The sequence below is a fragment of the Microchirus variegatus genome (genome assembly GCF_963457635.1).
Source record: "Microchirus variegatus genome assembly, chromosome: 5".
NCBI lineage: Eukaryota > Metazoa > Chordata > Actinopteri > Pleuronectiformes > Soleidae > Microchirus > Microchirus variegatus.
In genome coordinates, this window is record NC_139806.1 from 34,285,245 (window position 1) to 34,310,580 (window position 25,336).

The 25,336-nt window shown below is 43.2% G+C and overlaps 1 protein-coding gene across 1 annotated transcript in view; it reads right to left on the reverse strand.

Moving 5' to 3' along the window:
• il1rapl1a (interleukin 1 receptor accessory protein-like 1a) overlaps window positions 1-25,336 on the reverse strand; it is a gene marked incomplete at both ends in the record, with an annotated part of 201,060 nt that overhangs the window by 61,724 nt on the left and 114,000 nt on the right. Inside the window, one exon of the mRNA XM_083889220.1 lies at window positions 11,516-11,590. Coding sequence (XP_083745346.1) covers window positions 11,516-11,590 — 75 coding nt within the window. The remainder of the gene's footprint in view (window positions 1-11,515; window positions 11,591-25,336) is intronic.

Here is a 25,336-nt window from a genome sequence, read left to right on the forward strand (position 1 = left end):
AAAATAGGCCAGTTGCTGAGGTCTACACTCACTTGTGACTTTATTAGAAACACAGCAGGACACCCAACAAAGTGGAAGGAGTGTTACCTGCTTTAGTCTTCTGAGCACATCTGCGTCAAGGTTCAGGTTGCTGTGCATTCAGAGATGATCTTTTGTAGTTATGAGTTACTTTAAAGTAACTCAAGTATTTAAAGGTACAATATGTAGTATTTATGGGTTTATATGACCCAAAATCCACTTTTTTATACATATTATGTGCTCCTGCATTGTCTAGTCGCTGTATAATAGTTTTTGTTTCATTTTCGTAGTGTTTCAAAAAGCCATTTAAAATAACATGGTCGCGGGCCGCGGTTGCATAGCCACTGTTAGCAGAGAGACGCCATGTTTCTACCGGAGCCTGTAAGGACAAACGCGAGAGAACAAATCAAGCGTCTCTTTACTTGTAGCAGGAAGTCCCGCCTCCTCTCTCTCCGCTTCGTCTGCTACGGCCGCGGTAGCTCCGCCCTCTCCCTCGCCTCACGAACCTCATCTGCTGACACGGAGAAAGACGACGAGGACGACATTTGACCGGCTGAGGACACCGTAGCGCTCAGGGAAGGGAGGGGGTGAGCAGAGCAGCAGGTCTTTGTTGTAAATTTCAGCCTCTCCTCTAGATGGCACTATAAACTACTTATTTCCCCTTTAAATCTACTCTCAGCAGTTTATGAAGTATTCATATAACGTGTCTGGTACCAACAACCAACTTAAATCACTTAAATCACCTTTCTGTCTCATTCTGATGCTCAGTTTGAACTTGGATATATTATATATTTGCATTAACAAGCAGTTGAACAGGTGCAACTTCTGTAAAGTGGCCGATGAGTGTATATGTCAAGTTACTATTTTATATAATATCAAAGACTGTGTGTAAAACATTCTGGTTCCTCCTGAAGTCAAAAAAAGAGCTGGACATGTATTGAATTAGCTGGTTGCAAAAATAACTATGTTTAAATAGAAGTCTTTGGTAAAATGAGCCAGCTTCTCACTCATAATGTTGGTTTCCTGAGGAGTTAAAGGTCTGTATTTATGTAGGGCATTTCTAGTCTTGATGACCACTCAAATCTGCTTTACACTACAGTATTGCCATTCACCCATTCACTTACACGCAAGCACACTCACTCATCTTTCGTACCAATTCACACGCTGCCGGGACACAGGTGTCAGGAGCAAAAGTGTCTTGCCCAAGGACACATCGGCATGTAGACTAGAACCTGTTGAATGCTGTAAGAGAGTTGAGGGCACAGTGCCTACAACATACACCCTGCCGGCGTGCCTGGGTCAGACAGCATAGCGTCTACGACAGCGTCTGACAGCATGTGTTGTAACCGGTGATATCGTCTATGGATCACAATCAAATTTAATCGCTTGTTCCTGGTCCCATTGCGGACATTTCCTGAAAATATCATCCAAATCCGTCCGTGACTTTTTCGCGTTATGTTGCTAACTAACAGACAGACAAACAAACAAACAAACAAACTGGCAAAAACATCCAACATATTTAGCTCCTTGGCAGAGGTAAATATGAAGAAATGTTTGCAAATTATGCAAAACCAGGACCCACATGCAGGGGTCCTGGTTGAAACAAAAGATAGTCTTTAATGATAATAAATAATTGATGAAAAAAAAACGATCCAGACATAGTTGAATCATCAGGAAATCCGCAAGGCAGAAAAAAGACAAGAAGCCAAAATAGATCAAATACACAAGGAAAACAGAGGAACAACTCAAAGTGCAATGCAACAGATAATCCGATGTCCAAAATTGTCCAAGGTTCATGGCAATCTCCATGCAACGCTCATTTCATATTTTCCCTGTTTCCTGGACTTGATAGCACACAGGCTCAGTTCACCAGAGTGTTGTTTTTTTATTGACTTCTGCCAGGAACTATATGTTTTCACCAGAGTTTGTTTGTTTGTCTGTTTGTCTATCAGAAATACAGCATCATAACTCCAAAAATCGCAGACAAAGTTGGACGATTTTCAGAAAGTGTCCACAATGGGACCAGGAACAAGTGATTCAATTGTGGGCATGATCCGTAGACGCTATCACTATTTGTATCGCTATTTTGCGGAGGGCTTAGCTGCCTTGGCAGAGGTCTGCGCTCTCCTAGTGCTTTTCTAGTTCAAAAATGCAAAGGGCAGACAAAAGCGTTTGATAAAAAAGTTCTAAAGGTTTGTACTCGTTCGGCACTGTTCGGTCTGCTGTGGAGAGAACACAGGGAAGAAACATCAATGAACGGGTAAGATAAAGACTCACTCAGATTTTTTCTTCATTTACCCGCTCTGTTCCTGATGCTGGTGCTGATAAGGTCAATTAAAACCAGCAGTGCTGGACACACAGTTGGAAACTGCAGCCACTCAAAGACAGTGCCTGAGGGCTCAGATGCACAAAGCTGACGTTTTTTACGCTTCTGAGAAAAATAACCAGCTCCTTATGACTCGAGACTGGTTCAACATACCACTGTGAAGTATTTAACTGTGAATTCACAGTAAAATTACTGTTATGTGACAAAACAGAGTAACTATAAGCAGGCCTACAACTGCAAGGGGGGCCCCTTGAAGATGGCAGACGGGAGGGACCCCCAAGCCAGTCCAAGGGCAGAGCTCCCAAGCATAGGCCGGGGACAGAGGTCCGAGGAACCGCCATGACCGATCCCGCGGTGCCCCAGCCAGGGGCCCCACCAAACATCCAGGAGTGCCGATGCCCAGCGCTGACCCCCTACCGGGTAAGCAGTCAGCCGGCCCACCGCCGCACCTTCAGGGAGGTGCATCGCGACGGACCGCTGCAATGCCCCCCAGTTCCCCCCAGCCGAGCGAAGTGACCTTCCTGCTGTTTCCCTCCTAGGCGGTGTGCTCGGTGAAACTGGATGTTTTTTTGACTGTGTCCGCCGGGAGTTCCAGTTGTTCCTCAGTAAAGTTCCGTACTGTCGCTTCTGCATCCTTTTCTGTTTTTTTCCGGGGGAATTCTCCGGGTGGCCGCTGTTTTTTTAGGTTTCTCCATGACTACTCGCTGAAAATACTTGATGTCGATGTAATCCTCCTGATCCTCCAGTCTCCCTCGATTGTCCTCTTCTCAAGTAGAAGGAGAATAAGATTGAGAAGTGTTTTTTTCCCCTTTAGCTAGAGATTGGTTAGCGATGTTTAGTTGTTTGGGTTAGATGCGATGTTTCTCGGATTTCCCTCTCATTAAAGGTAAAGTAAGTAGTTTATAGTGCCATCTAGAGGAGAGGCTGAAATTTACAACAAAGAACTGCTCCTCTGCTCACCCCCCTCCCTTCCCTGAGCGCTACGGTGTCCTCAGCCGGTCAAATGTCGTCCACGTCGTCTTTCTCCGTGTCAGCAGATGAGGTTCGTGAGGCGAGGGAGAGGGGGCGGAGCTACCGCGGCCGTAGCAGACGAAGCGGAGAGAGTGGAGGCGGGACTTCCTGCTACAAGTAAAGAGACGCTTGATTTGTTCTCTCTCGCGTTTGTCCTTACAGGCTCCGGTAGAAACACGGCGTCTCGCTGCTAACAGTGGCTATGCAACCGCGGCCCGTGACCGTGTTATTTTACATGACTTTTTGAAACACTACGAAAATGAAACAAAAACTATTATACAGCGACTAGACGATGCAGGAGCACATAATATGTATAAAAAAGTGGATTTAGGGTCATATAAACCCATAAATACTACACAGTGTCCCTTTAAAGTTTTGCATCATATCAGCTTTTTATCCACATGTAACCGGCAATTACATTTTTGGAAATAATTCTCTAAATGTCAGCCTTGCCTCCATTCTGTAGCAACATGACAGTGCCACATACAGGACTGAAATACATTCAGTCATACTTCAGAGTATTATTTTAGGGTATTTCACGACACTTCTTAAAATTACATCATGTTTACAGAAAAAACGAAAAAGTAATTTTTCAACAAACAGTACACACACAAGACATCTCAAAACACACATAAAAATGATATTGCTATCTATTGAATAACTGCTACACTGATATTGAGGAGACTTATATTGCAATATGTATTATTATTGAATTATTGCTCAGCCCAAGGTTCGCACTTTTCTCGAATTTTCTCACAAGCCTCGGTGCTGCGGTGAGTTATGTGGAGGCAGCAATAAACAAGCAGCTGTATGCGATGCACAGCAGGGCCACTGTGTCAGTCTTCATCGCCCGCTATATGTGGTCCATGTGTCTGTCTCTCTCTCTCTGTGTATTTTCTCATTCCCTGCTTTTTTCTCCCTCTCCCTTCATTGTGAGGCTTGCGTGGAGGCCGTGTTAGTTCATTTATCATACTGCACACTCCTGCTCTCAGCCCCGTAGACACCGTGATTAATGACGACGGTTCGCACACTTAAACATTTAGCTTTGTTTTCGCTGACACACTGTAGTTACCGTACTGGTCGCCATGGGTTACTTAACTGCTAGGTCACGACGGGACTGCGCCAAATTGAATGGCAACACGGGGGAAACCGTTCCCTGTATTTGCAGCATGCCCTTTGAAGGTGACATAGAGTGGTCCTGTTGCACATAAATGTTAGTTATGGAGGTCTACTTACATATATTAACTTGTTTTTATGGTCAAAAACCTCCTAGTTGCTGTAAACGAGCCGATAGAAATCCTCTTTTCTGACGATGTTTTTCTGCTGCGAGATTTCAGAGTGAACTTTCACCCCCAGAAGACAGAGTCTTGTGATTGGCCAGTACTATCCAGCACATCCGTTCTCAGAAGCGCAGCGCCCCCCTCTGGAACAGTGGATGCACTGCTCCTCATTATCAAAACATTGTTTTAACAGTGTTTAAAAATAGCTTCTTCACGACTCCCCGCCGCAGTCCCTTTGATGACTTTAAACCGGAGTCAGACCCAGAGTCAGAAGACACTGTTGCTCGTGAAACACCTCCACAACGGACGTTATTCTTCTTCTGCGGTTCAATGTACGCAACCGGATGTGCCCGGACTAGTGCCCGGAGCAGGACGATCGGTTGTTCAGGAGAACCAGTGTTTACGTAACTATTACAGGATTTTCAGTGATCTCGTTGAGCCCCGAGATTACAATAAAACACAACGTTCTCAGCAGTGGCTGAACTGTTTGTTTCGAACCGTCAGGGCTTCATAAACAAGGTAATGACGCAGATACACACCAAAAAAAAACAGCGTTAATAGGAACTTCCGGTCTAGTTCCACTTTAAAGGCTGGTGGATTTCAATGGATTTTTTTTTTTCTGTGTATAAATATGTCATTTCTTTAGAAACATATTTCCTGCTCAGAGAGACAAAAGACAGACCGCTTTGTGTTGGCAGTCCTCAAAAATATAATTACATACATTTGTCTTTCTCACTCTTTGTTTTTTGGTATATGTAATGTGACCATCAAAGTGCATTGGATTGTGCTTTAAATGGATATCTTTTTTTAACCCCGAGACACAAAAATCAAAACATGTAAGTACATCGTTATTACCACACTTTTACAGATACTCTTTAACAACCTCTGCAGCAATGTCAATTTCAATTTTCCCCAATAACAATGGAAAGGTGTAGAAGAGAAGAGAAGAGAAGAACCACTTCACCCAATTTAGGGAAGTCAGATCCCCAATGATGAGTCCTTACATCTTCAGTTGAGGCAGTGAGGATGAGAGAGAGAGGTGAGGGATAAAGGAACAAACAGCAAACTTGAAGGTGATAGCGAGAACACAGGCAAGACATTAAGAACAGAGAGAGTCATAAATCATATACGAGTTTGTCTAAAACACTGGAGAAATCAGCAGTGTCAGCATCTGTCAGTGTCAGTCGATTACAGACGGCCGCGCACCGACAATGTTCAGTCAGAACATGAGTGCAGTGACTGGGTTTGTGTCTCTTCACAGCCCTATTTTAAAAATCAAGCAGGTTTAAGAGTCCTGCTCTCTGGAATAATGGATTCTAATTCCTTTCCACTAGAGTGCACCCATCTGCTGGCTTTGGGGGGGGGACAGTAAAAATCCTCTATCAGTTACAATTATCCCACGGTTAGTGAGGACTGCGTGTGTGTGTGTGTGTGTGTGTGTGTGTGTCGTATCCAACACAGGAATTGTGTGGGGGGTGTGTGTGTGAATATCAGCGTGTGTGTATGTTTGTGTGTGTGCGACAGAGAGAGCTATAGAAAAAACGGAGAGCTGCTCAAAGTGGACTGCTGTATAAGCATTCAGTTGAATCGCTCCATACCTCTGGGACTGCAAATCCACGATAAATGATCCTGATCCTTCAAGTCAGTGACTGAATATGCAATGCATGTATATGTGTGTACATGTCTTTATTAGGCTGTGAGGATATATTTTAGGTTCAAAGCCATCATTGTGCAGGCATTTTGGCATTATTTTAGCAGGTCCTCACATTAAAGCGCTAGGTATAGGTAAAGGTTTAGAGCAGGGGTCTGCAGGGGTCTCCTCAAGCCTTCTGTTGTGGCTCCTTTGTAGTAATTTTGCATAAAAAAAATCATATTCATTCTCTTCTTTCAAAGTGAACACATATTATTTAGAAATCAAGGTGATAAAATGTGCATTTTGTGCATCACATCCAATGTCCTGTCCCATCTTTGGACTCACATATTTACTGAATCTGTACTGTACTCCATATATTGCATTATCTATTTTTTTCCTCCATTAAATGTTGGCTATAAACAGCAATGAAATGTGAACAGTTTTATTTGTGTAGCTCCTTATGCAACAAACAGTCATGTGATATAATCTTCATTTTATGGGTCAAATGGGTTTTGCAGCTCCAGATTAATTTTATTTGGGTGGAGAGGGGACAAAAATGGCTCTTTTCATAGTAAAGGTTGCAGACTTCTGGTTTAGGGGATAGAGGCTAGGGTATGAATTATATCTATGATTGTCCTCAGAAGTATAGAGAGACAAGTGTGTATGTGTGTTTTCTGCCATAAACTTCTGAGGAACTGGTTAAATTTAGGGCCAATATTTGAATGAGTGAGATAAAGTTTTGTTTCGGCTGTCCAAATGAAGTGTCATAGCAGTGACAGTGTCATATGAAGTACAGCTAAGCAAACCAGTGTGTGTGTGTGTGTGTATGTGTTTTAAATTTGTTGTCTGACATGTAATATGCCACATAATATAAGTGTGCAATATGAGCCATAGAGCCATATGCAAACCCTGCAATATGAATCATCCTCCTATTCTGGAATAAGTGCAAGTGGACTGCACCAACTCACCACTGGGGGGGACACTATTAAATCTGGCACATAAAAAAATCCTGGATGGCTGACAAAAAAAATCCAAGCCGTTTTTACACAACCTTGATTTGGTCTCTTTTGGAAGCTACAGAGAAAAATGTCAAGTTTTTTGAATTTGAAAGGCCTGCTCTCTCCACATTTGCACAGTCACACGGCCCTGGGGACTCATGAAGCCCTGTCGCCTTGTACATGTGACGAGAGCAGCAGCACACGCACGCACACCCTGCTGGTTGGCGGTGGATTCGTGGTTCAGCGAGGATCTGTCGCCGAGGGATTTTGGGTCGTCGGGCAGAGACGTGCAAGGAGACCTAAGAAGACGGGATAGTCTCGACAAGACGACCCTCCTCTGAGACAAAACAAACTCCCTCTGATACTGCTACCGTCTCCCTTTTCCGTCTTCCCCGCCTTATCTCTGAGACTCCTCTAGCATGACCGCTCTGATGCCATCAGTCTTGCTTTCAATTTCATGGACTTCAGCACTCTTCACTCAGCACCATCCAGTTATTTTTCCTTTACATCCCACAACTGCGTGTCCTCTGGGAGAGGTTATGTAGCGTATGTTTTTTTTTTTTTTATTTATGGCTCTGCTAGTGTCTAGTGTGTAAAAGTTGGCTCTGATGTGCGTCCGTCTGAAAAGCTGCACTGGTTGCAGCAGTAGCAGCAGGGGAGATAAAGTTAGTCTGTGTGTATCAGTCTGGCAGATTTATAACTCTGATTTTACTGCCCATCCGCTGGCCTCCACTGGATCCCATCTCTCTCTCTCTCTCGCTCCGAGACCAGCCTCTCTTCAGGCTTCCATAAATCTGCCATGTTGCCCAATAAACCTGCTTAGGGCATGACTCAACAAATATTAAGGAAGAGGAGAATATATAAATAAGCTAAATAAAAGAGAATCTTGTCTCACGGGAGAGACAACTTTTCTGGCGACAGAACGGAGACCACTTGTAAAATATTTACCCCAGTGCCTTCGTGCCTTTGCACCTCTGCAGGTATAGTCTATGGCAGGGGTTCTCAAAGTTTTGATACCTTAGGGCCAATTTAGGAACCCAACATTGGACTGAGGGCCAATGACCAGATTGCAGTTCTACAGTTTAGCGTTAAGTAATATAAGTGTTAATATAATGTAATTTAAGCATTAATATAATAACGCTTTATAATTTACTGGGTAATTACCCAGTATTTTGGCCATTGTTCTTACCTTCTAATTACAGGTTAATACCAAGTAACACATTTCTGTTACCATATATTTACTGGGTAAATAGCTAGTAATTGGGGGCTGTAGCTACCTGCTTATTACCAGCTTATAACCCAAAAATACACTAAAATTCACAACCAAGTAAATACCCAGTATTTTTGTTTACACTTATTGGTCTGTATCCAGTAATGTCCAATAAACATTTAACAAGCTTAGTAGCTCCTGGATTAAAACTATCAACTGTCATTCACTGCGGGGCCGCCAGAAATGTTTCTGCGGGCCGCCATTGGCCCCCGGGCCACACTTTGAGAACCAATGATCTATGGGGACACACTATATGACATCAACTGCACATTTTTCTTCCTTTCTTTTGTAGTATTGTAGTAAAGCCCCGGCATCATTTTAGAAGAGAGTGACACTTGCAGATCAGTCATTGGGAGTGCGAGTGTGTGAAAATGATTGTGTTATGAATTATGTGGTACAAAGCTGCGAGTATAAAAGCAGCCATTACGATGCCTCCTGGATTTTCATTTCAACTTAAAGGAACTGTCTGCAGTGTGTGTGTGTGTGTGTGTGTGTTAAAGGGACACTATGTAGTATTTATGGGTTTATATAACCCAAAATCCACTTTTTTATACATATTATGTGCTCCTGCATTGTCTAGTCAATGTATAATAGTTTTTGTTTCATTTTCGTAGTGTTTCAAAGAGTCATGTTAAATAACATGGTCGCGGGCCGCGGTTGCATAGCCACTGTTAGCAGAGAGACGCCATGTTTCTACCGGAGCCTGTAAGGACAAACGCGAGAGAACAAATCAAGCGTCTCTTTACTTGTAGCAGGAAGTCCCGCCTCCTCTCTCTCCGCTTCGTCTGCTACGGCCGCGGTAGCTCCGCCCTCTCCCTCGCCTCACGAACCTCATCTGCTGACACGGAGAAAGACGACGAGGACGACATTTGACCGGCTGAGGATACCGTTTGCTCAGGGAAGGGAGGGGGTGAGCAGAGGAGCAGTTCTTTGTTGTAAATTTCAGCCTCTCCTCTAGATGGCACTATAAACTACTTACTTCAGCTTTAAGTCATAAAATGGCCACAATTGCACACGCACCGCACTGTGCCATGATGAATCAGCGATTAAGGAAACATGTTCAGTTGTAATACTAGCTTCACTGATAACAATGGTACAGTCCTTCTGGGACAAACCCCCCTATGAAATGTCAAAGTGAGGAAGGAAATCTTTGGTGGCATTAGTTAGTCAGTTGGTTGTGTTTCTTTCGTTTTTATTATTGCATGTATTTTTACACAAATCGTGTAACTCATTACCCTTTTGCTGTGCGTTCTGCCGCTGATGCACTCACCATAAAGCACAAACGCACAGGAGGAACATGTTAGGGAACCATGATCCTACACTACTTCTCTACATCATCAAACTATGTATTTTCTTTGGGGTTTTTTTTGATTGAGAGACACCTAGCATCAATTTAAATTTTATTTTATAGTCATAACGAAGCTCGAGGTGAGGCGATTAGTTGTATCACTGTTGATGTCTAAAGGCATTCAGAGACAGACGTCTTAAAGGGGAAATAAGTAGTTTATAGTGCCATCTAGAGGAGAGGCTGAAATTTACAACAAAGACCTGCTGCTCTGCTCACCCCCTCCCTTCCCTGAGCGCTACGGTGTCCTCAGCCGGTCAAATGTCGTCCTCGTCGTCTTTCTCCGTGTCAGCAGATGAGGTTCGTGAGGCGAGGGAGAGGGCGGAGCTACCGCGGCCGTAGCAGACGAAGCGGAGAGAGTGGAGGCGGGACTTCCTGCTACAAGTAAAGAGACGCTTGTTTTGTTCTCTCGCGTTTGTCCTTACAGGCTCCGGTAGAAAACATGGCGTCTCGCTGCTAACAGTGGCTATGCAACCGCGGTCCGCGGTCATGTTATTTAACATGACTTTTTGAAACACTACGAAAATGAAACAAAAACTATTATACAGCGACTAGACAATGCAGGAGCACATATGTATAAACAAGTGGATTTTGGGTTATATAAACCCATAAATACTACATATAGTACCTTTAAATTGGCAATTTGGGAGTTGAAATATATGCATATTGTTCATGTATTCATTATTAAACTGCCTCATGGATAATGCACGTGTTAGAAGACTGACCACACGCAGCCGACATAAGACAGAGGAGGCTTTAAATAACTGTGAGCCAACCCCTTCCTCAAAATCGAATGGAATCAAGATACAGACAACACACACAGCAGAAGCCTTCAACTGTGCAACCTGTTCATGCATAAGAATGCCGACACGTGAGGTTGCTGCCGTGAGCAGCAATCTTTCACTCTTGATCAGCCAAACGTGAAGGTATTTTAAATGAACTGTACCTGGGTTCCGACTGCGTCAGTATAGCGTCGGAATGGAAGACAAAAGGTAGCTGCTCAGTGAATCATCGTACCCCCTCTTTGTCTCTGTCCTCACCCCTTTTTTATTTTTCTGTCACATACTCAATCCAGTCCCTCTCTCTCTACTTCCCCAGACCTCTCAGTCTTATCCCATTGGGCTTTTACCAACGACAGACACATTAGCCGTTCACAGAGCGGCACACGCCATGTGGACTGCGGTCTGTGCCCAGAATTCAAGCAACATGCCGTCACGGGAAAAAACTACTACAAAACAAAACATATAAACACGACCACGTGCATATGGCCGCTCACCGCACGTACGCACACACACAATAGGCCCAACGTGACCCCAAAGTCAATGAAGACAAACAATGCCAACAGAACAGCGTCTGTCTCTCCATGTGGCGAGTCAGTGTATGGAACTCTGGCACCATATGGGCTCTCCGTCGCTGACAAAACAGCCTTAGGGACATCAGCACCAGCCATTTGCATATATAGGAAACAGTCTTTTTTTCAGTTTTTGTTCCTTCAGCAAATACTAGTGCAGTCATCAATCTGTATTCATTGCCGAGAGGTGTGCTGAACATGATTGTGGAAAATATTATCCACGTGTTGTCTTTTGGACAAACAAATTGATTTGCAGCAAGAGGATATCCCACGATGCTCTTACCTAGCTGCAGCTCCATATTGCTAATCTTGTTTTCCGAGGGAAACAGGATCTTCGGTGGCTTGTCGGTCAAAGGAGCTGCAAAAGACAAAAAAGACAATTTGAATATTATATGAGACAAACCAACACAATAATAGCTGCAGAAGGACATTTAGAAATGTGGTGTCTTTTTTCCCATATCCTTCTCTTCTACTTAAACCCACTCAGATTGAAATGCATTTGTTTGCTGTAAACACAAATGTTATCTCCTACCCTGTATGAAAAAACAAATAGATGACACTCATTGACACATGAGTATCCAGTGTCTATAAATCTTGGTTTCTATTTATCTGACCTACTTCTTATCATAGACAAATGTGTGTGTTGCCAAGAACAAGACTTTTTAATTTGCATGAGTGCTATGGTGTTTTCAGAGCCATCATGGAGGGGGTTGTGTGTTTGAGGGAGAGGGAGTAGGTGATTGGCCAATGATGCTAATCACCCAAACAGGGGATGTCAGACCTGCAGCAGAACTTTATTCTGCAGTTTCATTGTTGGAATTTTTTTTTTTTTTTTTTTTTAATTTAACCTTTATTTAACCAGGAAGGTCCCATTGAGATTAAGAACCTCTTTTTCAAGGGAGTCCTGGACAAGAGGCAGCAAAAGTTACATAAAGTTACAGTAAAATTACATTTACAAAATTACATAAAATTACAGATTAGAAAAAAACAGTCACATGTCAAGGAGGATGTCTCAAATGCTCTCAATCTGGATTTAAACGCATCCAATGAAATAAGTTCAGGTAATTTCCAGTCTTTTTGCAACGCGTTCCATGCAGCAGGAGCAGAGTATACAAAAGATTTTTACTCAGCTCTGTGCGGGCAAATGGAAGAGAGAGCAACAAATGGTCATTTGACCTCAAACAGTAAGAATCAACATTTCTCCTTGTGATTAAATAACAGATGTAAGAAGGCAGGAGACCAAGCATCGCCTTATAGATAAAAGTGTACCAATGTCCTAACCTCCTGGTGGACAAAGAAGGCCGTCCCACTCGAGAGTACAACTCACAATGATGAGTCAAGGCTTTACAGTTCGTAATGAACCTCAGAGAAGCATGATACACAGTGTCAATCTTATGAAGGCATTGATCTGAGGCATTCATATATACCAGGTCTCCAGAATCTAAAATAGATAAAAAAAAGTTGCAGTGACAAGCCGCTTTTTCACCTTAAAAGAAAAACTAAATTTATTTCTAAAGAAGAAGCCCAATCTGAGTTTAAGCTTCTTCACAAGATTGTCAATATGAAGTTTGAAGGTGAGGGTGAGGGAGTCATCAAGCAAGACACCAAGGTATTTGTACGAATGAACCATCTCTATAACATTTCCTTCAAGCGTGGACACCGCGGGGACAGTTTGAGGTCCCTTCTTAGTATTTGAGAAAAACATTAATTTCGTCTTGTCAGAATTGAGGACAAGTTTTAGGCTGTAGAAGAGTGTGCTGAACCACATCAAAATGTGTTGGTGTGAGGGATTGTGCTCTTTTGGGTTAAAGGGTAAGGAAACCAGAGACTGGGTCTTGTATGTACATGACAAGGAGGGAGACATGGAGAAGCTGTGACCTCGCAGGGTAACCAGCATCATGAAGGTGACAACAGACAAGAGAGCAAGGCAGAAACAGCAGGGGCAATGAGACAATGTTGTGTTGTGAAACATTCTCTATCATAATTAGTCTTCTCTATCATAATCCAGTGGCACACTGGACTATACATATACAGACCATGGCAGTCAAATAAATACAGCAGTGTTGTTGTGACGTCACAAGTAAAGCCCAATTTATACTCCTGCGTAAAGTGCTCTGCGTAGGTTACGCAGAGTCCTCTGCGTCGACGCAGAGCCTGACGAAGAGCCTCTGCGTCGTCTCCGACTGCACGGAATATTTTTTAAGTGTCCGTCACTCCGTCAAGGGACAACGGAGACGGCAAGAGCTGCGATTGGTCCTCAGGACAGGCCGAGCGAAGCTGCTCTGTGCCGGCTCACAGTGAGCACCGAGCGTCAACAGACGCGGAGCTGATCCCCGCCGATAACGCCGCTGCCAAACTATAAATACGTCATATCTTAACACACACGGCACATGTTTGGACTCTAAATGGCCAATTTCTCGCCTCAAATTATCTTAAAACTGCGTTCCGTCACACAGAAAAGTGAGAAACGGCCACTGTTTCAACAACAACAGTCTTTCTCCCTCTTTCTCTCTCGGACGCCATTGCTCACTGTAGCCAGAAGCACAACAACCTTGCGCAGCGACCCCTACTGATCGGGCGGGGAAATTGCAGCGCGTGTCCGTCACCACGACGCAGAAGTATAAAGGCTCGAGGCGTCTCCGTGGTGACGCAGTCGGATAACGCATTACGCAGTCGGAGAAGTATAATGTGGCCTTAAGATGAATACAGACTGGTTGCAGTATAAAAATGGACGTAGTCATCCAATTTCAGAGAAGTGGACATACGTTGCAGTTAGCCAACAGGGAGCGACTCCAGTGGTTGTTAAAAAGGACTTCAATTAAATCAATGAAAGCCTACCTCATTTTTAACACCCAGGCCCGGTTTTTCAAAAGTAATCCGCTCGGATTTTGGATAACGGATTGGATCAAGTCTTGAAAATGGGTTTTTCAAAAGAAAAAACAGATTACCTAATGAGATTAAATCACGTAATCCAATCTTGGTTTTGATCCAGATCAAACCGTTAGTTTGGGTTTTTCAGAAGTTTTGTAGTAGGATTGGGATCACTTTGATCCAAAACATCTGGCTTAAACTGATCCCATCAGAAGGGTGGATTCAGCGTGGATTTCGGGCCCAAAATGTAATGAAACTTTAAAATTGTATAAAAATAATACAATATTTGGATCACGCAGTTACAGCCTACAAGATATCCTATTTATTCATAAGGTTTTAATTTGATTTGGTCATCCATCAGGCTACAGCGATTAGAGTTTGGCCTCATAAAATAATCCCCCAAACTGCTGTCAACATTGAACACAAATAATATATATTTAATTATGCCACTAATTAAAGTGTATTCAATATTTTTGTTTTTAGAATATTCTTTAGTGACGCATGCAATGATAAAACAGAATAACAAAGCAATGGCATCACTGTTTTTTGAAATCCAAAACAAATCCAAATCAGAAATAGTGTCAAATCGCCTCTTAAGAACTCCATTTAAGCGCTCAAATGCATTGCTATTCTATATTCTACTTATTGCGCTTTACATATCTATAGTTCTACATTGTTGATTTTCCTATCCTATTTGAGCTTATCCAGATTTGGTGATCCTCATGGGCCAGTTGTTGCTATCCAGGATCAGGTAATCCGTCTTACTGTTAAGTGGGTTTTTCAAAGCAACATTGGATTGGATCACCCTGATCCAGGTACGCAGTTTTCAATGATTCAATCCGATGTTGCTTTGAAAAACTGGCTGAAAAGTAAGATGTATTACATGATCATGGATAGCAAAAATAAAAAAGTATTGCCAAATCCGTATCAATTTTATCCAGATTAACCCTTTTGAAAAACCGGGCCCAGTAGACATTTTCCTAAAGAGTTAATGGTTCAACTGGTAGTTTCCGGTCATCTTCAGTAGGACAGGGAGTTATTTTTTGTAAATTATGTTCCCATTTAAAGGTGAAGTAAGTAGTTTATAGTGCCATCTAGAGGAGAGGCTGAAATTTACAACAAAGAACTGCTCCTCTGCTCACCCCCTCCCTTCCCTGAGCGCTACGGTGTCCTCAGCCGGTCAAATGTCGTCCTCGTCGTCTTTCTCCGTGTCAGCAGATGAGGTTCGTGAGGCGAGGGAGAGGGCGGAGCTACCGCGGCCGTAGCAGACGAAGCGGAGAGAGAGGAGGCGGGACTTCCTGCTACAAGTAAAGAGACGCTTGATTTGTTCTCTCGCGTTTGTCCTTACAGGCTCCGGTAGAAACATGGCGTCTCTCTGCTAACAGTGGCTATGCAACCGCGGCCCGCGACCATGTTATTTTACATGACTTTTTGAAACACTACGAAAATGAAACAAAAACTATTATACAGCGACTAGACAATGCAGGAGCACATAATATGTATAAAAAAGTGGATTTTGGGTCATATAAACCCATAAATACTACATATTGTACCTTTAAATGGGAAAAAAAGATGATAAACTACAGTACATATCAGGACATATAATTACAACGGTGTAAGAAGCAAAAGGAAACAAATCTCAAAATCATATACTGCACACATTATTTCCTTATCACTCTGAGTTTGGTATATTTGGTGATTCAACATGACCTTTATTGTGTTGCAATTTCACCACAAGGAAAAAAAAATGTGGTATGTTCATCATGATAACTGACAATGTTCTGCTAGAAAGCACTACAAGTCAAGAGATTAAAAAAAACAAATAGTTTTTTAGATTATGGTGGAGTGTTTTGGCCTTTGAGAACATCTATCTGTGTTGGTGCGTGTATTTATCGAAGGTAATAACCCTGTGAATTACATTTCACATAAGGTGAGATAGGAGGGGTACAACCTTGACAATCAGCACACAGTGAAGCAAGCACTAAAAATCTGCACTTCTTGAACCAACTGTAAAAAAGACAAAAACAACAACTTTTTTTTTTTTTATCACAGAAGAACAGCAGACCTTTCAGGCACGTATAATTATTAAGCGGTGAATTTGCACAGGCAGCTAATTCAGGCCAGTTTGTAGCCGGGGTGCTTTCATTAAGCTGTTTTCCTTAGAGTGTCCTCACAAGGCCTCTTCGTTTGGCTTTATCATAAGACCTCTTCAACAAGCTGTTTGAAAGCCCTGCTCTATTTTAATGTCTGTATTCAGGAGAAAAAGGCCATGGTGATGTGTGCTTGTGATTAATTCTGCACAAAGTGTGTGGTCTTCTCTGGATTGTATGTGTGTAGTCGTCTTTAAAGGTGACATAGAGTGGTCCTGTTGCACATAAATGTTAGTTATGGAGGTCTACTTACATATATTAACTTGTTTTTATGCTCAAAAACCTCCTAGTTGCTGTAAACGAGCCGATAGAAATCCTCTTTTCTGACGCTGTTTTTCTGCTGCGAGATTTCAGAGTGAACTTTCACCCCCAGAAGACAGAGTCTTGTGATTGGCCAGTACTATCCAGCACATCCGTTCTCAGAAGCGCAGCGCCCCCCTCTGGAACGGTGGATGCACTGCTCCTCATTATCAAAACATTGTTTTAAAGGTACAATATGTAGTATTTATGGGTTTATATAACCCAAAATCCACTTTTTTATACATATTATGTGCTCCTGCATTGTCTAGTCGCTGTATAATAGTTTTTGTTTCATTTTCGTAGTGTTTCAAAAAGTCATGTAAAATAACATGACCGCGGACCGCGGTTGCATAGCCACTGTTAGCAGCGAGACGCCATGTTTCTACCGGAGCCTGTAAGGACAAACGCGAGAGAACAAATCAAGCGTCTCTTTACTTGTAGCGGAAGTCCCGCCTCCACTCTCTCCGCTTCGTCTGCTACGGCCGTGGTAGCTCCGCCCTCTCCCTCGCCTCATGAACCACATCTGCTGACACGGAGAAAGACGACGAGGACGACATTTGACCAGCTGCGGATACCGTAGCGCTCAGGGAAGGGAGGGGGTGAGCAGAGCAGCAGTTCTTTGTTGTAAATTTCAGCCTCTCCTCTAGATGGCACTATAAACTACTTATTTCCCCTTTAACAGTGTTTAAAAATAGCTTCTTCACGACTCCCCGCCGCAGTCCCTTTTATGACTTTAAACCGGAGTCAGACCCAGAGTCAGAAGACACTGTTGCTCGTGAAACACCTCCACAACGGACGTTATTCTTCTTCTGCGGTTCAATGTACGCAACCGGATGTGCCCGGACGAGTGCCCGGAGCAGGACGATCGGTTGTTCAGGAGAACCGCTGTTTACGTAACTATTACGGGATTTTCAGTGATCTCGTTGAGCCCCGAGATTACAATAAAACACAGCGTTCTCAGCAGTGGCTGAACTGTTTGTTTCGAACCGTCAGGGCTTCATAAACAAGGTAATGACGCAGATACACACCAAAAAAACAGCGTTAATAGGAACTTCCGCTCTAGTTCCGCTTTAATAATTACTCAAGCTGTCAGAGGGATGTGTTCATGAGAGGTAATGCACATCAAAGTGTTCACGTGTATGATGTGCACGTCAGAATAGGGGTTTTTGATCAGATGTCCTGTTGCACCTGCTGGTAAATACCAGCGCAGAAGCACAGTGACATCTTTGAGAGGGGCGGTCACAGGCTTTTAGGCACAACTGTTTGCACTGTTAATAGGTAATCACACAGCACAAATTGCACTGGATACTGATACAATTTTAATTACATATCAAACTGCTATACATAATTACACAATGGGTGATCCTATACCTAATTATGCACTAAGCAAACAAATGAGGACAAGCTGTGGATGGGAGTCGAGAGGGGAAGCAGATGTGGCGAGGAGAGCACAGATAGGAGGCAGACATCAGTCGTCAGAGACGCAGCACTGCTGAAATAGAAAAAGAATGGAGGGAAAATGGAAAGGGAGATTTATAAAGCTAAAGTGAAGCAGTCACGAAAAACATGCTCCCCCTCATTTTGGATTTTTGGCATGCCACGCTCGCTTCGGAAAATCTCATTATCTTAATTACCACTCCTTTATGGGAAATACATCAATTATCATGTTCCAAATGGTGTGGTGATGAGGTGATGATTTGGGGGGGGGGGGGTCTAAGAGTCTCTGCGTTTCATTAGCAGCCAAAGTCCTAATACAAAACTAAGCGATCGCAGACAAAACAGGTATTTAATCATGCAAATGTATTTAGTGAGCTGTTTTATGTTTCCTATTTCTAAAGAAATCTATATATTTCCAAGGTTCAGTCTACTCCCCGTTGTAATTCAAAAAGACTTGGATCAAATAATAAGACTGATTCTTAACAGATGTTTTGTCATGACAGCATTACTATCAATTCAAGAGTCCAGTTTGCTGAATCAAATCAATCACATTTTGGAGATAGATTACCACCATATTATATGATGCAGAAACTGAAACTTTGCATAGAGACTGAGGAGGGAGTTCTCTGTGTTCATGCTCTGGAAAGTGTTTCTTAATTGGCACTGTGCAGGTATGACAAGGTATGACAGTGTTCTTTGCAGAGGACCAGGAACGCGAGGTGGATATGCTTGTGCAAGCATACAATATGAGCAGGGTTTCAGCATAAAAACTCTGATATTTGAAGTATCCACATGGCAGAAACGTTCTCCACAACCAACTAGGCCAAATTCATTTCAGGAGGTGACATGTGACAGTGGGGCTGCATTCCTTTTTACTTTGTAATGGATGCTAAGTTCCACTGTGACACCTCTATCGCCCCCCTGTGGACTTCAGAGTAATTACCCAACGTCGCAGTCCTGACTTGACTACTTTTGTCAGTTGCAGACACAGGCACTTTGGTGCATGCGGGTACATAGTCGGTCAGGGGACGGCTGTTTGTGAAGCATGTACTTTCAACCGGGTGATCGTTTTGTGAGGAGCTAAAATAGTGGCTGTGAAAAAAAGTATGACTGATAATGAAGGGCTAGCTGAAATTTTTTGTGGCCGTGAAGTGTATTAGACACTTTAAAGGTACAATATGTAGTATTTATGGGTTTATATGACCCTAAATCCACTTTTTATACATATTATGTGCTCCTGCATTGTCTAGTCGCTGTATAATAGTTTTTGTTTCATTTTCGTAGTGTTTCAAAAAAGTCATGTTAAATAACATGGTCGCGGGCCGCGGTTGCATAGCCACTGTTAGCAGAGAGACGCCATGTTTCTACCGGAGCCTGTAAGGACAAATGCGAGAGAACAAATCAAGCGTCTCTTTACTTGTAGCAGGAAGTCCCGCCTCCTCTCTCTCCGCTTCGTCTGCTACGGCCGCGGTAGCTCCGCCCTCTCCCTCGCCTCACGAACCTCATCTGCTGACACGGAGAAAGACGACGAGGACGACATTTGACCAGCTGCGGATACCGTAGCACTCAGGGAAGGGAGGGGGTGAGCAGAGCAGCAGGTCTTTGTTGTAAATTTCAGCCTCTCCTCTAGATGGCACTATAAACTACTTATTTCCCCTTTAACACAGCAAATATGTTACTATAAGTCTGTGTTCACACTCTGTGCGGAAGTCTGTAGACTTCCATCTGAGCATAGCCTGCTCAGATGGATCGTCGGTTGACCATAAAGTGGATGTTTAGCTTAGGCATTGGTCCTGGCATTTGTCCTTTGACGTGCTCCCTAAAGGAACACTGGAGGTCAAATGGCGAACCAAGAGCATAGCGTGATGTATAGACCCCTTGGCAGCCTATACGTCACGCGGGCGTCACCTTCTCCCTACTGCGGGTGTCGGTTGCAGAAAGCCTATTGTCGGTTGTACTAATCGTTATAACAAACAAGACAAAAGCCAGTATTTTTACTCAATTTACATATGACGCAAGCACGTTAAAAATGCATTGGAGGGTATGTTTTTCGAAAAAAACACTTTTTTAAACATGAGAGTCAAGGGGAACATTTTTGGGCGATTCTCCACGTCAGTCAAATCGCCCCAGAAGAGGCGGAAACATAAAACGTGACTTGAATCTGACGATTCTGATTTGACAATAACTACTTTTGCCGGCAGAGACGGCTGAAAGGAATATTAGTACCAAGGATCTTTGGAATTTCTGAGGAAAAATGTTTTATTTCGCCTCCTTTTTGGTAGGGTGTCGCCCCAAATCGTCCCTAAACACCGTCTGCCCCTGTGTAGACGGCAGAGCAGACGGCAGAACTATACTACGCCAAAACTCGCCTGTTGACTGAATGAATGAGGAGATCAAATGTGTGTCAGAGACAGAGAGAAACTCGAGGTTTGTTGAGAAAACCCCAGGTTAGGTTAATAGAGCATGTTACCATGGTAACTGACCGAGAGCTTAAGTTACCTCTCTCTGTGAAACAGGCTAGAGTTACTCCTCTTTCTCTGGTTTGACTGACCTCCCTTTGTGAAACGGAAAACTCAGAGTTTCCCTCATTTCAGGGTTAACAGACTCAGAGTTTTCACTAAACCTGCTTTGTGAAACGGACCCCTGGTGTTCTGAAGAAGAAGGAAGCCTGACTAAAAAACGACAGCCGCTGTATGAAAGCCTTGCTTTACTTAAGCTGTGATGCAAAATGCGTCATGGAACTGCTTTGCTGAGAAACACAGAGCTGATTGACTTAATTAGTGTGAACTCGTTTTGGAAAAAGGTTTGAATGTCGGTGTGCTTTTTCAGGTTATTGTCTCATTTGCTGGGGTCACTTTCAGGGATTTTTGGAAAAAAAAACGCCCATGCGGGCAAACTGGTAAACAAAGGGAAAAGCAATACTTTTCCCAACTGGAGGGATATGTACTTGCTTGCATACCATATGGGCACACAATTGAGCATGGCACTTAAAGGTGAAGTAAGTAGTTTATAGTGCCATCTAGAGGAGAGGCTGAAATTTACAACAAAGAACTGCTCCTCTGCTCACCCCCTCCCTTCCCTGAGCGCTACGGTGTCCTCAGCAGGTCAAATGTCGTCCTCGTCGTCTTTCTCCGTGTCAGCAGATGAGGTTCGTGAGGCGAGGGAGAGGGCGGAGCTACCGCGGGCGTAGCAGACGAAGCGGAGAGAGTGGAGGCGGGACTTCAGCTACAAGTAAAGAGACGCTTGATTTGTTCTCTCGCGTTTGTCCTTACAGGCTCCGGTAGAAACAAGGCGTCTCGCTGCTAACAGTGGCTATGCAACCGCGGCCCGCGACGTAGTGTTTCATGACTTTTTGAAACACGACGAAAATGAAACAAAAACTATTATACAGCGACTAGACAATGCAGGAGCACATAATATGTATAAAAAAGTGGATTTTGGGTTATATAAACCCATAAATACTACATATTGTACCTTTAAGCTGTGATGCAAAATGCGTCATGGAACTGCTATGCTGAGAAACACAGAGCTGATTGACTTAATTAGTGTGAACTCGTTTTGGAAAAGGTTTGAATGTCGGTGTGCTTTTTCAGGTTATTGTCTCATTTGTTGGGGACACTTTCAGGGATTGGGGAAAAAAACATGCCGGCAAACTGGTAAACAAAGGGAAAAGCAATACTTTTCCCAACTGGATGGATATGTACTTGCTTGCATACCATATGGGCACACAATTGAGCATGGCACTTAAAGGTGAAGTAAGTAGTTTATAGTGCCATCTAGAGGAGAGGCTGAAATTTACAACAAAGACCTGCTGCTCTGCTCACCCCCCTCCCTTCCCTGAGCGCTACGGTGTCCTCAGCAGGTCAAATGTCGTCCTCGTCGTCTTTCTCCGTGTCAGCAGATGAGGTTCGTGAGGCGAGGGAGAGGGCGGAGCTACCGCGGCCGTAGCAGACGAAGCGGAGAGAGTGGAGGCGGGACTTCCTGCTACAAGTAAATCGACGCTTGATTAGTTCTCTCGCGTTTGTCCTTACAGGCTCCGGTAGAAACATGGCGTCTCTCTGCTAACAGTGGCTATGCAACCGCGGCCCGCGACCATGTTATTTTTACATGACTTTTTGAAACACTACGAAAATGAAACAAAAAACTATTATACAGCGACTAGACAATGCAGGAGCACATAATATGTATAAAAAAGTGGATTTTGGGTTATATAAACCCATAAATACTACATATTGTACCTTTAAGCTGTGATGCAAAATGCGTCATGGAACTGCTATGCTGAGAAATACAGAGCTGATTGACTTAATTAGTGTGAACTCGTTTTGGAAAAAGGTTTGAATGTCGGTGTGCTTTTTCAGGTTATTGTCTCATTTGTTGGGGTCACTTTCAGGGATTTTTGGGAAAAAAAACGCCCATGCGGGCAAACTGGTAAACAAAGGGAAAAGCAATACTTTTCCCAACTGGATGGATATGTACTTGCTTGCATACCATATGGGCACACAATTGAGCATGGCACTTAAAGGTGAAGTAAGTAGTTTATAGTGCCATCTAGAGGAGAGGCTGAAATTTACTACAAAGAACTGCTGCTCTGCTCACCCCCTCCCTTCCCTGAGCGCTACGGTGTCCTCAGCCGGTCAAATGTCGTCCTCGTCGTCTTTCTCCGTGTCAGCAGATGAGGTTCGTGAGGCGAGGGAGAGGGCGGAGCTACCGCGGCCGTAGCAGACGAAGCGGAGAGAGAGGAGGCGGGACTTCCTGCTACAAGTAAAGAGACGCTTGATTTGTTCTCTCGCGTTTGTCCTTTACAGGCTCCGGTAGAAACATGGCGTCTCTCTGCTAACAGTGGCTATGCAACCGCGGCCCGCGACCATGTTATTTTTACATGACTTTTTGAAACACTACGAAAATGAAACAAAAAACTATTATACAGCGACTAGACAATGCAGGAGCACATAATATGTATAAAAAAGTGGATTTTGGGTTATATAAACCCATAAATACTACACAGTGTCCCTTTAAGTAAACACAGTTTGAGACATTCACACACATCCATGCATGGACAGACATGGCATTGAGACCAATGGCCAGCACTGGTTTGAGGAAATTGACTCACCGAACATTTTTGGTATCTCAACAATAGACTGAGACTTGAGCAAACACAAAAGTCCTTGTGAATCTCCCAGGATTGCTAAGCTTGACTAGATAAGTCTCAGTTCTCCTCTAAGGCTGACAAACTCCTATACGGCATGGCGGGCGATCACCATATATTAACAGTGACCTTTGTCTGTCTACTGTTGTCACCATTGAGTCAGTTTCATTACATTGTTGATGGTGCAATAACTGGGCCTGTATGATTCCCTTATAAAGTCACCTCTGAGCATGTGGAATTCAATTCCGGCTCTGACTGCTTCCCACACGAGCGAGGCGTATCAGGGAGGTGGATGGTGTCATCCAGAGTGAGGTAATAAAAGAAATTATATTCATCTCGCTTCCCCACTGTGTACCACTATATTGTGCACTCTAAGACTTACGCCTCTGGTGAAAAACTGGAATATTTGAACATCAAAGCAACAGGCATTTGGTACTCCATGCCACAAATTATGGCTAGACAGCCTCTTGCATCACAGTCACATAATGGCTTTTTTTTTGGTTTTGCCCAAGTGGACGTACAATTCTGTCTGACAAAGAACCTCTCGAATGAGACCATCAGATAATGAAACATGGCGGCGATCGTGCTGCTCAAAATGGAGCTTCCTGCTGTGACACTTCAATAAACCATTTCTCTGTAAAATAAAAAGGGGAATTAAAAGCCATTTCAGCTCGTTGGAGCACACGGTAGCGTTTTAATGGAAACTACATGGAACAATTATTTACCTAATACGTGATACGTGGGAAACCAATTAAAGACGAATATTCCAAGAAAATGGGAAAAAGTGCGAGTGATGGAGAGATTATGACGGCATCAGATGCAGAGTGAAAGGGAAGTAACTGACTGAGAAAATGTGTTATTGATTGTTATGTTTTACAATCTCAGCAGGGAAAAACACAAACACGAGCCTTTGGCCACTTATACAGTAATCAGTATCTCACTGGTGCAATTCTCTTACTGCCCTGACTCAACTCCCCCTCTTCGCAAAAAACTATAACTCTAAACTAAAGCATTCGTCAAGCACAGCCGTCTGCGGAAGATGCGACAGAAGTGACGACAATGCGTAATAAACAATCTGTCCGAAGAGACTAAAGACTTAACCGCTATCATTATTTTGTGGCGTGAGACACCTTCAGATTTTACCGAAGGTCTCAGAATGTCAAATACTGGATCCAGACCAACGCTAGCTTTCGTGCAGAATGACGAAAGTATTATTCTCCTCTTAAAATTCTGCCTCATTAAGACCGTCTCCGTTTATTCTAGCAGACTCTCGACAATGATACTGTTTCCTGCAGTGTACACACTGTACAACTATACAACAATATGACGGAGGGCTGATACACGGACAACAATGACAGTGTCTCCTGATTGTATTTCCAAGTAATAAAAAGTTATACTGTCACAAAAATAAATCTGATTAAAGGGGAAGTAAGTAGTTTATAGTGACATCTAGAGGAGAGGCTGAAATTTACAACAAAGACCTGCTCCTCTGCTCACCCCCTCCCTTCCCTGAGCGCTACGGTATCCGCAGCTGGTCAAATGTCGTCCTCGTTGTCTTTCTCCGTGTCAGCAGATGAGGTTCGTGAGGCGAGGGAGAGGGTTTTTTTTAACTTTAAACCAGGGGTTCTCAAAGTGTTGATACCTGAGGGCCAATTTAAGAACCCAACTTTGGACTGAGGGCCGCCAAAGGAAGAAAAACGGAAAAAAACCAAATAAATCCCATTTGTAATCATTTTAATGACCAGATTGCAGTTCTACAGTTTAGCGTTAAGTAATATAAGCGTTAATATGATGTAATTTAAGCATTAATGTAATAACGCTTTATAATTTACTGGGTAATTACCCAGTATTTTGGCCATTGTTCTTACCTTCTAATTACAGGTTAATACCAAGTAACACATTTCTGTTACCATATATTTACTGGGTAAATAGCTAGTAATTGGGGGCTGTAGCTACCTGCTTATTACCAGCTTATAACCCAATAATACACTAAAATTCACCATATAGAAACCAGGTAAATACCCAGTATTTTTGTTTACACTTATTGGTCTGTATCCAGTAATGTCCAATAAACATTTAACAAGCTTAGTAGCTCCTGGATTAAAACTATCAACTGTAATTCATTGCGGGGCCGCCAGAAATGTTTCTGCGGGCCGCCATTGGCCCCCGGGCCGCACTTTGAGAACCAATGCTTTAAACA